Consider the following 11952-nt stretch of genomic DNA (forward strand, 5'->3'; position numbering starts at 1 on the left):
TTTCCCTCCAAAACTAAGTGCACAGAGAGAGAATCTTGAGTCCTGGACTAACTGAGTTATTACGGTTGCAGATCGAATATCCACCGTTTGAGAAAAATTTCTATGATGAGCATGAAGAGATCACCAGTCTCACCCCGCAGCAAGTGGTGGAGTTACGTCATAAGCTAAATCTCCGGGTAAGCTGGTCACAAAACTGTCTTCTGAGGATCTTCTTACTCCCATTTTTGTGACTGCCTTAGTAGTTTTAATGAATATTTCCACAGGGAACTCCAGCTTTGGAATACCAAGCCCCTTGGATACCTTCAGTGACTTTGATTTAAGGGAGCTTGGTTTTTCTCCACAGTCTTGAAAGTCTTCTCTGGACTTGTCAAAGTGGGAACCCAAGATTGCCAATTGTGTGGTTGCACTTGGACTAAAGAACTAGGAATTGAAACTGGAAATATTATACACAAGAATTAGTTCTTTGCCATTTGTGACATGTTAGTGTGGTGACTTTCTATGAAGCGAATTATTTGGGGTCTCCTTCTTAGGAGACCAGTTATACAAGGAGGTAGATATGATGTTTGGTAGCTTATGTCGATTGACAATTTATCTAAATTTTTATACCTGAAAGTCCTATTTGCACAGCACATCTGGAATTTGCACCTAGTTAAGCTTACATCTGTTAAAAAAAATAAAAAGCTGGTTTCGGAGCTAGAGAGGCACTTTTTTCATTTTTGTACAGATTGCTCTTTGTTTTTCTCTTACTGTTCATGAACAAAGATATGTTTTTGTTTCTAAGGTCTCCGGTGCTGCTCCTCCAAGGCCTGGGAGTAGTTTTGCTCATTTTGGGTTTGATGAGCAACTTATGCATCAAATTAGGAAATCGGAGTATACTCAGCCCACTCCTATACAGTGTCAGGTGAGTGTTGTTACTTCTCCAACATCTAAAGAGAATTAATAGAACACATGCAAAGGTCCCTAGTCCATAGAAGGGTGTATACAATTCTTGTTTCCTATATAGACCTGTCATGGAGAAGGATAATTTGTATTTTTCTAGGAAAATAGTTAAGATATTTTTTAAATAGACATTTACCCACTTTTTTTCTTGTTAAATGACCACCGTAAATAAATCCATGTACTTTTCTTCGTTTGTCTCTTAGTGAAGAACATTCAAATGACATCTCTTGCTTATAAAAATGTACAAAAGTGGTTTTTTTGTATGGTTTTAGAAATTGTATTAAAAACAACCATAGCAGTAGCTGAGTAAAGAGCCATACATTGACAACTTTATTCCTTTAAACAGCTTATATTTGAATGTCTTGTAACTAGAATAGATATGGAACAAGGCATTTTTTCATTTCTTCTGGTAGTTAAAATAAATGCCCTATGAGCTGGACCATTTAACTGGTCATTTCTTGGAGAGCTGTACAAGCAGAAGGGGTTCTACTGCATATGTAGACTGATTACCATAAGTAATTAAGTTTATCAATAGTGTGATTGTAACCACACCACTTCAGAAGCTTTACTTGAAGTATGAAAAATGACATGGTGCTGTGTCCAAGGGGTGTGTGTTGGGACCTTAGTCCATACTATTTGTAAAAACCTGTGGTTGAGAGGTCTTTATAGCAACGGTAGGGATGAACAGACGACTTCAGCGCTCAGTATGGTTACAGAAAGAGTAGGCTCAGAGAATTTGTTTCTAGTGTTCTTACAGCTGGTCAAGATGCATTTGTGGACATGTAAATATATCCGTGGGGTGTTGTACTCTGCCCAAACATGGGTTTCATATAGGACTCCAACAGTCACAGCATGATAATTGCTTCTAGCCCTTAAAACAAACTAATTCAGATCTGAACTTGGCAATAAAACTGTGGAAGGATCAACATATGTTGCTATGAGTCCCCTGTACCGTGCTTTTCTCTTGTTATCTGAGTTTTCGTGTAATACCTAGCACAAGAATGTGCTTTGGTAGGCATAATATGGGTTTAGAATCTCCTTATTTTTAGGGTGTTCCAGTTGCACTAAGTGGCAGAGATATGATTGGCATAGCTAAGACTGGAAGTGGAAAAACAGCAGCCTTCATCTGGCCCATGTTGATTCACATCATGGATCAAAAGGAGCTTGAGCCGGGGGATGGTCCCATTGCAGTGATCGTGTGCCCAACCAGAGAGCTTTGCCAACAGGTAGGTGTATAGTAAGCATATATGTGCCATACAATGTTCTTATAGAAGAAGACAAAATTCTGGGCAGAAATTATCAGAGAACCACAGTAAATTATTTGAAAAAACTACTCTGCGTTTTGCTACGCTGCGCTTTAGCCAATATGTGGCTCCAGTGTAAGCTGCCAATTCTCTCTTAACACCTGTTTTTGTTGAAGGATCATGACAAACCTGAAATTGTTAATTTTTGCACAGTGCTCCCGTGTTATTCCTAAGTATTAAGTATTCTGTGGATGCATTGCCACAAACGGTATGTGTAAAAGGTTAGAGCCTGGAAGTTAAATTATGACTTGGTGCCTAAATAGGTTTCCCACTTAAATTATTGGAAATTATCCACAAGTATTGAAGTATTCAGCCCTGAGGATTTCTGAATAATTTTGTTAAGTTACTAGCTGAAAAGTGGATTTCAGGAGCTGTACTGTATTTCCAAGGTAGGTATATTTTCTCAGATTTGTCTAACATGAACTGTGATGTGCTTTGTTTAAAATTTTCAGATCCATTCTGAATGTAAACGCTTTGGTAAGGCATATAATCTGCGCTCCGTAGCTGTGTATGGAGGAGGAAGCATGTGGGAGCAAGCCAAAGCCCTCCAGGAGGGGGCAGAGATAGTTGTCTGCACACCAGTAAGTACCTGTATGCACACAGTACAATTTTTTGCTGCTTAACTGAAGCCAAGTCAGATTTTTAATACGATTGGTGATGCAGAATTTGTTCTCTGATCACTGAAATCTAGGTTCTTCACAGGTCATCAGTTGTTGAGAGCAAATATGCTGGGATTATTTGTGTTTCAAGAGAAATTGAAAGAGATTAGGTATGATTTCCAAGGGAAGATAGAGTAGCAAGCAACATGTGCTTGAATCGGCGTCAGTTGTGTGCAACGCCAGCTCTGATTGCTGAGCCTTACATTCATGAAGAAAATTCCTGGAATGTCATGAACTTGAGCGCCACCTTACTGAGTCAGTGTAGAGCCTGTGGCAGTAATACTGGAGGGTCAAAACACTGAATCAGAACAGGTGTTGGTGTTGAACCAGTGATTAAAGTGAGCGCCATTGTCAACTGACTTTGCTTATTGCAAAAACTTAGTACGAACTTGGGCAAAACTGAGCAGCTAATGATTGGAAGATGTTTTATTGTGGCTATCAGGGTACTAGGCAAGAAAACAAAGCATGAAGAGCTCCTGCACCAAATATTATGGAATTAAGTAGCCAGTTCACAATTAAAATTTAATTGTAATGAAGGTTAGGGAATTTTAGGATCTAAGCACTGTTAACCTTGAAAATCCAGTCCTAAAATTCAGCTTGTGCAGTATAGTCGATGAGAGTTTCAGGAATCTGTTTCTGTGACCTGGATACTGACACTTCTTGAGTGAAGCCTTGAGATGTTTTCTGTTCTAGGTCTCTGGTAAATGAGGATGAAAAGCAGTGAAGTGCTTGAAGGTTGCATATATTAACATTTTTTTAAATATGTTTTAAAAACTTGGCTTTTTTTTTTTTTTTTTAATAGGGTCGTTTAATTGATCATGTGAAAAAGAAAGCTACAAACCTTCAACGAGTCACTTACCTTGTGTTTGATGAAGCTGACAGAATGTTTGATATGGGTTTTGGTATGTAATGAATGAAGGTCAATGTTTTGGAAAGCAGTGGTGTCTAGTTCCCAGCTTAGTAGGTCTGTTTATAACCCCTGTAGCTTCATATACTTGCAAATACATGAAGGAAATATTTTATAGACAATATAGACATATGTAAAGGTCTAATACCTGGTGGTATAAAGAGATCAACGATGTCCTGTTGATGTTGAAGTCCAAAAACCCTGATTTTTATCTTACAGTTGCTGAATAACTTTTGGGTGAGTCACTTCAGTGCTTTGATTCTGTGTGGTGTTAAAAGAACTTTCACTTTATTGGAAGAGGTTGTGTCATTCAGGTCTGGATGACTTTGAATTTGTGCTCAAGAATCATGGGATATAGCAAAGATTTCACAGTACTATAATACTGAAAACAGAGAGAGGGAGTTTTAAGACATAGAAGGTATGCACAGACTCAGCGAGGATCTTTGCTTATGGAACCTTTTGCTGAAGGAACTTCCAAAAATTTCTTTGTACAGCATAGGAACTTCCATTGTGCAGCAAAGAGCACTTGGAAGCCACAGTATAACATTAAATACTGAGTGAGAGGCACTCATTGACTCTACAGTTAGTTGTTAAATAAAGCAATGAAGTTGTATTTTGAGTTATTCCACTAAATAATGAGCATTACATTTTCCCTCCCCTTTCCAGAGTACCAGGTCAGATCAATTGCAAGCCACGTACGTCCTGACAGACAGAGTAAGTATCAGCATGTTTCATACTAAACTCCTGAGAGTCGAAGGAGGCTATATGGTGGGCTACCAGTTAGGAATCTGGAACAGAGACTGGATTTCCTGTTCTCGACACAGTCATGCAATGAGACTTTCACGGGAGTCCACTGGTGTTAATTCTCGGTGTGGGCTGTTGGGAGGGAGCGCTTGTGAGTGTACTCGTTCATCAGTCTCTAATCCCTCCGCAGACTTTACTCAGGGAAAAGATGATTAGCTAAATTAATATGAGTATGCTTTGAGATCCTGTGTGCTAAGCTGCCATGAAAAAGCATTCACAGCAGTGCCGTTTAGTATCCAAATCTAGTTTCAGATGTTATGAAATGTGTTTCCACTTTGAAGTATTCTAATAGCGTGATTGATAGTTTTCATTAGAACTGGTAAAACAGACTGGAGCTTCACTGTCAGCTTCACTGACGTCTAGTACAGTTGTACGGGTCCTTGTTCGCGAGATCTGCGCAGTGTTAAGAAAATGTATTTTTCGAGGAGTTCAAGTACTGTTTTTCTTTTAGCCCTCTTGTTCAGTGCCACTTTCCGTAAGAAGATTGAGAAATTGGCCCGAGATATTCTGATCGACCCAATTCGAGTTGTGCAGGGAGACATTGGAGAGGTAATTCCACGTTGCTTCTGAGACAGAGAAACAAGCCATTCTGTTTCTCTTGTCTGAAATTTATGTTAAACTGCTGAAGTCATCACGTAAGAGTAAATACTTTGTGCTTAACAAAAACTTGTAAGGTTTGGGGATTTTTTTTTACTTTATTGAGGTTTCTTTCTGCCGATAAATATTCTTACAGTCATGGGAGGTTTCATCAGGGAGTGAAACAACATTAATGCAGTGATTGATTATTTTTTTATTAGGCTGAATCAATGGGTATATCCTTTTGTTTCAAAACTATAAATAAATTACAGCTTTTGCAATGAAAGATTTGAAACAGACTGTAATGTCTTTCAGCTGGTTTATGTGGGAATGTTGATTCCATACTTGCTTGACAGTAGCAGCTGAACTATTAGCAGGCTGGGGATTTGGTAATAAGTCAATGAAGTGGACAGGTTACACTAGCTGTGAAGAAACTTTGCTTCTAATACTGTTATTAGAAGCAAACTGTTGAGAAGTTTCACAAGAGACATTCTTCTTTTAACCAGTTCTCTGCATTATTTTTTTTTTTCAATCAGGAATGTGAGGTATCCCTTTATAACAAAAAATTAATGGCTACCTAAGCCCCTACTTTGAGGGAAAATGTTTTGCCTAAACATCGCTTAAGAAAAGAAGCAGCTTTCACATGGTTTCTTTTCATTGATCTAAATGATTACTCTATTATGAGAGCGTCATCCTTGAAATAATTGATATTTAAATGTGTAAAAATTAAATCTTTCAGAGAAAGTTCCAGATAGTGCTGTGAGCTCCACTGCACTTTTCTTATTGCAATATGGAGTGTACAGGGAGTCTGTTTATACCTCCCCTCTTCCTGACTCAAAGGAGATGTCACAGTGCACAGAGGAACTGTCTCTGACAGCCCTATGAATAACTTTTACTGCTGAGCACCCTCTCCATCTCAGACCCTGCTCTTGCACAGTCTATTTTAGATGTTAATAGCATGTCGAAAGAGCATCTAACTTGCAAGTACCCATCTTTAGATCAGTAGGGTGCTAAACTGCATCATGTCAAAGACTGCACTTTGCCTCTCTCGGGTTTAGCAGAAAGTAGTTCATTTAACCCTTGCCCTTTCTGCACTGTGAAAAGGAAGTGGTCAGCAGTTAGACGGGACCTGAAACCTCTTTTAAAGGAGAATTTTAGTCTCCTGCTTCTCCACTTTTTATTCTCACACCTAGTTTAGATTCCTGGTTTTACTCTGTCATCTGTGTTTGCCATACTGTCATTTTTATCCTGTGTTATTACATGTCTTATTTCTCCCCGTAGGCAAATGAAGATGTTACTCAAATCGTGGAGATTTTCCCCTCTGGCCCCAGCAAATGGAACTGGCTGACTCGACGCCTCGTCGAGTTCACATCTTCTGGGAGCGTCCTCCTTTTTGTCACCAAGAAGGCAAACGCAGAAGAGCTGGCCAATAACCTTAAGCAGGAGGATCATAATCTGGGGCTGCTTCATGGTGACATGGACCAGAGTGAGAGGAATAAAGTCATTTCAGAATTTAAGAAAAAGGGGATCCCAATACTGGTAGCTACTGATGTGGCAGGTATGTGATGTTCGGAGAAACAGTAGCTCATACAAGCTGTGGATATCAGCAGAAAGGCTAACGCATGTCAGTGGAAGGTAACAAGGTTGGCATCTGCACCTGCTGGGCACTGTGTTCCAGGTGTTTTTTCAGAAGTACACAGTGTTAGCAAGGGGGTTTATGTTTAAAGGCTTTTAATGGTGTTTAAATTACAGTCTGACATATTTTTTAATATACAGAGAGAAAATAAGATGTTTCTTAAGGCAATAGCTTTTATTTGTTAATCAGCTGGTGCATTATGCATGCTTAAATGAAGAGGAAATGGACATGCTTGAAGCCTTCTCCAGAACAGCTTCCGTACCCAGATGTTTAGTTCAACAAAGAGTGAATTTCAGTGTCCTTTAATAAAGCCCTCTCTCTTCCTTGGAATAACAATCATTTAAAGAGACCCCTTCCACCTCCAATCCTGTGAACTTGGGGATTGGTGTAACTTATACTACTCTTGGAGAAGATATTGCTACACTTAAGATAAAAACAAGTTTTAGTGTCTTAAGTGGGGTGTGTTCCTGTGGAAACTCCTTTCGTTTGCTGGAGCAGAATGAAGTGGTATGCTGGTATGAATGGGATTGCTTTGAGGTCATTCAGGATAATCACGCTTCCCGCTATGTTCTTTATTACAGCTCGTGGGTTAGATATTCCTTCCATTAAGACTGTCATCAATTACGATGTGGCTCGGGACATAGACACGCACACCCATAGAATTGGTCGTACTGGCAGAGCAGGCGAGAAGGGAGTTGCCTACACTCTGCTGACTCCCAAAGACAGTAACTTCGCTGGTGATCTTGTCAGAAATCTGGAAGGCGCTAATCAACATGTTTCCAAAGAGCTGTTGGATCTAGCGATGCAGGTACAAACAAGCAAATTTCCTTGAGTAGAGGAAGGTTCCTTCCATGATTAGCGCAAAACTGGGAGCTCAGAGGCCTGTTTCTGCCTCCATCGTGTGTTCACAATGACCTTTTGGCAACCTATGCTGTTTTTAAGTAGGCTTTCTAGTGTTTTTAATGGCCTGTGATAGAATCGATGAAGACATGAAAATTTTGGAACGCAGTATGTAATCTATTTTGGGGTCAGGCACTGCCTAGGAAATTAGGAGCTGTAATCTGTCTGATGCCAGCAGAGCACTCCAGATCCAGTATATCATTGCAATCAGATTTTCCATACGCATTTGTGGTGGGCACCCGGGAAATGCAGCTTAGTTGAAAGCTAAACTGGAAAATAATTACAGGGACATTCACTCTGTGAAACGGTTGTTGCTTGATCATTATACCTGCTTGGCAGTGCTGTCTGGCAGGCTTGCTATATATAGGTGTGACGGATAGCTGAAGCAATTGTACTTGCACCTCTCTACTCATCAGCTCTTTAAATTCTTGTCTTTTGCTGCCCCTGTAGCTGCAATAGACCAAAGGCTTTTTGGTAATTCCCAAATTCAGAGGTGGATTAGCATGCTAATGGTTTCATTGTCAAACATCTTGGGCAGTAGCTGCTGGAAGTAAGTATTTTTTCTGTGGTACAGAGGCAGCGTTTCCAGAAGCGACACAATTTGTGAGGCAGAGCTCCACAGGCTGCCCTTGAGAGGACAGTGTAGAAGCTAAATGGCTTACTGGCGTCTTCAGGTTTGAAGAAACTGTAGGGCATAGAAAGAGGTGCAGCCAACCATTATTTAAAAACCTGGTAACAGGAGGAGGTCTGGTTGGACTGCCCTTTCCTGGCCACTGCTTGTTGCAGGAAGTTTTGCTGACCAAACCTCAATCAATAAAAACCAAGCATGAGCAGGTGCAGAGCTGCTCATCCCAAGTGAATGGCATTAGAGAATGCATTTATTCCTGGGTTTATTAGAATGCAAACCTCCAAAACTTTAACATGTATAGAAGTTCAGGACAAAATTTAGTTTTCATAAAACGCACTTGTAACAAAAAGCTTCAGACCCACGTGACAGAAGCGTCTACAGTTTAGTTTCATAGCGCTGTAGTCTGTCACATCCCATCCCCTTGCAACGGTTGTATTGTTGGATGGGAAACAGTGTATTTTTATTTTTATTTTGAAATGCTCAAAAGTCTTCTTTTCTGAGCCTCTTTACATGCATTTATGAAGCTTTTTATTCCCTGTGTTGAGAAGCACTTGTCCATCTTTTGCACAGAATCCATGGTTCCGGAAATCACGTTTCAAAGGAGGAAAAGGCAAGAAGCTGAATATTGGTGGTGGTGGCTTAGGATACCGTGAACGTCCTGGTCTGGGGTCAGAAAATTCTGTAAGTAGAGATGCTGAAGAAGTTGTTAACGGATTCTTGGAACTTTTAAACTTAGTATTGACTACTGTTTAATTAAAAAAAAAAAAAAATCCTAGTCTGGAGTATAGCCTCTGCTTTCAAAGGTTTTCACAGCTCAGAATCTTGCAGTTGGTATCAGAAATATCTCAGGTCAAACTGTCCTGTGCTGTTATCCTCTTGTCAAGAGCTGCCTTCTTTAGGGCCAGAGTGATCCAGAAGGTTTGGAGATTCTTCCAAAAATAGGCTGTCAATGCAAAATAAATGCTAATAAATTACTTGAAAAGCCATTTCCAGGCTCATTCTTGGCAGCAAAATATCTTGCAGGATTGGGAACACTTATTAAGGTATGTCCATGCTAGGAAAACAGCTCATTGTCAAAGTGTACAGGGACAGAGTTTAACTGTCGACGTGTTGAAAACACATTGTGTTCAGCATCTTTCCAGAAGTCACAGCTGAAGCCATGTTCACACTTTGTCTTGGCTGTGACCTCTGTGCAAATCTCCATTTGATTGCATTTTGCTTTTGCTTGTACTGTACGGAGCTGAGACATGCGGTTATACCGTTGACTAGTGAGTCACTAAGACTTAGTGCATCTTTACTTTTCTGTCATCCTCAAGGTCATGGCACAAACTGCTCAGTGCTGTCCAGAGGTTTGTCATCCTTAGTAGAGGTATTTCCTGAGTGCAGTCAAGATAGATTTGGGGAACGGTTGAATTGAAAGTGTCTGTGTTGGATAAATCTCTCCAGTTGTCTTTTTTTTTGCGTAGGACCGTGGAAACAACAACAGTGTGATGAGTAACTATGAGGCGTACAAGCCATCCACTGGGGCAATGGGAGACAGACTTACGGCAATGAAAGCAGCTTTTCAGGTTGGTTCGATCACTTGTACTCCCAAGTTGTAACTCAAGAGGAAAGGACATAACATGGAAAAATTTTACTACTGATGATTCAAGACAACTTTCTTTTTTTCTCCCCTGAAAATGCAGAAACCCTGTTGACTTGAGGGAAGTTGAGTTTGGTAGTTGTGGCCGTGTCTCATCCACTTGGAGCGTGCACTCAGCATTGCAGTCCAAAGTGGAAGAATTAGTATGCAGGCTGGACAGAACATGGTTGCACAAAGATAATTTGCCAAACTTACTTTGTTTTCTGTTGCCTCTTTGCTCTCTTTCCTTTCTGGATTCTGCTCCCAGGCTTGATCGTATTTAGGTTGCTTAGCAGCAATAGTGTAATTGCAATCAAAAGAAACGGGGAACAGAGAAACCCTTTCTCTTCAGTAAAAATTAACCCCACAATATAGGCCTTCCCTTGTTTCTGTGGTTTGGTAGCAGATGTCCGTTACTAATTCTGTGTAAAAAAGGAATGTAATCACTCCAAGACTGACTTTTTATAGGAACTCTTTTTTCCTAGGAGCTCCCCAGAATTCAAGACAGGTTTGTGTATGCATGATGACTGTGTGTTTTGTGGTGAGTGTAGAGGCAAACATGCGTCTCTTTTTTTTCTGTCTCTTTCCGACAGTCCCAGTATAAGAGCCACTTTGTTGCTGCAAGCTTAAATAATCAAAAGACTGGTAGCTCCGCTGCTGGTGCTAGTGGCTGGACCAGCGCTGGGAGCTTGAACTCGGTACCAACGAGTTCCGCACAGCAAAATGCTGCAAATCCTGACAGCCCGATTGCAGCCGCCGCAGCAGCAAAGGGTGTTCCGGGTTTCACCAGCACAGGGAATTTGAGTAGTGTTCCCACTTTTCCGAGTGTCGGAGTACAGGGCTTCAACAACACAAATGCCAGCACCAACAATCGAGAAGGCATCGTCAGCAGCAGCACCGGCGTTGCCGCTGCAGGCAGTGGTGGCTGTGGTGGTGGCAGTGGTGGCGGCGGTGGTGGTGGTGGCGGCGGTGGTGGTGGCGGCATTGTCAGAGAACGATACAACGACAACCGGAACAGTCGCCACAATGAGGTCCCGCGCCGTGGAGAGGGTGGTGGTCGCTACAATGATGTGCAACGCCATGGAGAAGGAGGCGGTCGCCACAGTGACGCTTACCGCCACGGAGAGGGCCGACACGGTGACAGCCATCGCCATGGCGAAAGCCGGCACTTCACTGATGTGGGCAGTGGCAATCGCAATAATGGTGATAGCAGGAATAGCAATGAAGGTAGGAACAACGAGAACAGGAATGGTGAGAACAGGAAGGATGCCAACAGCCGAGACAACAAGACAGATGGTTTTGCTGTCCCAGAGCCCCCAAAACGTAAGAAGAGCCGGTGGGACAGTTAAAAGCTGGTGTTTCACAGCCTGGAATCTCTGCAGGTAGTGTTGTCTTTTTCCAGAGGATTTCTTGGGGTTTTTGGTTGTTGAGCAGCTTGGGGAAGAGAAGGAAACCATGCAAACTACCCATGCAAGGCTGGGACGGTACATCTGTGGACAGATTCACTCTAATGATGTGTACACACAATGCTTAGTCAAAGAGAAATCATTTTGATAAAGCTCCCTGGGTTCTGCTTTTAAACATTCAGTGCTCAAGTGACTCTCTGCTGGATTTAAAGAGCTCTTCTTGACAAGAAAGAAGCTGTTTCACATCCTTGGAACGTTAAGAAACTGTTGTCCATAGAAGTAAAAGTAGTCTTTTCTTAACGAGCGTTCACATTTAAAACACCAATCCATCTAGAGATGCTCAGGAACCCACCTGTTAAACATTAATCTTTCAGCAATTTGTTCAGTATGGTGAGTTCTTCCCCAATCTCTCCTTGTTATGTATTCTCTTTTCCCCAAATAATTTGGCCTCCAGGTTGCCCCTTAACATCTCTCCCCATCAACTAAGAAAGTATCAATTTGCGTTGGTGAAGGTGGGATGAAGCAAGTTGATTTTTCTTTTTTTTTTTTTATAATAATTTGTATGAAGCTGT

At 41.2% G+C, this 11952-nt stretch overlaps 1 protein-coding gene across 1 annotated transcript in view; it reads left to right on the forward strand.

The window, feature by feature from the left end:
* The window catches only part of DDX42 (DEAD (Asp-Glu-Ala-Asp) box helicase 42), a 16449-nt gene extending 4811 nt beyond the window's left edge, over positions 1 to 11638 (forward strand). The window contains exons 6-19 of the mRNA XM_009883840.1: positions 72 to 176; positions 782 to 901; positions 1989 to 2165; positions 2696 to 2824; positions 3705 to 3804; positions 4476 to 4523; positions 5065 to 5162; positions 6471 to 6747; positions 7407 to 7633; positions 8924 to 9034; positions 9820 to 9921; positions 10568 to 10853; positions 10890 to 10916; positions 10968 to 11638. Coding sequence (XP_009882142.1) covers positions 72 to 176; positions 782 to 901; positions 1989 to 2165; positions 2696 to 2824; positions 3705 to 3804; positions 4476 to 4523; positions 5065 to 5162; positions 6471 to 6747; positions 7407 to 7633; positions 8924 to 9034; positions 9820 to 9921; positions 10568 to 10853; positions 10890 to 10916; positions 10968 to 11323 — 2163 coding nt within the window. The 3' untranslated portion in view covers positions 11324 to 11638. The remainder of the gene's footprint in view (positions 1 to 71; positions 177 to 781; positions 902 to 1988; positions 2166 to 2695; positions 2825 to 3704; positions 3805 to 4475; positions 4524 to 5064; positions 5163 to 6470; positions 6748 to 7406; positions 7634 to 8923; positions 9035 to 9819; positions 9922 to 10567; positions 10854 to 10889; positions 10917 to 10967) is intronic.
* The last annotated feature ends 314 nt before the right edge of the window (positions 11639 to 11952 follow it).

Source organism: Charadrius vociferus, unplaced genomic scaffold (genome assembly GCF_000708025.1).
Source record: "Charadrius vociferus isolate BGI_N301 unplaced genomic scaffold, ASM70802v2 scaffold484, whole genome shotgun sequence".
In the NCBI taxonomy this organism is placed as follows: Eukaryota; Metazoa; Chordata; class Aves; order Charadriiformes; family Charadriidae; genus Charadrius; species Charadrius vociferus.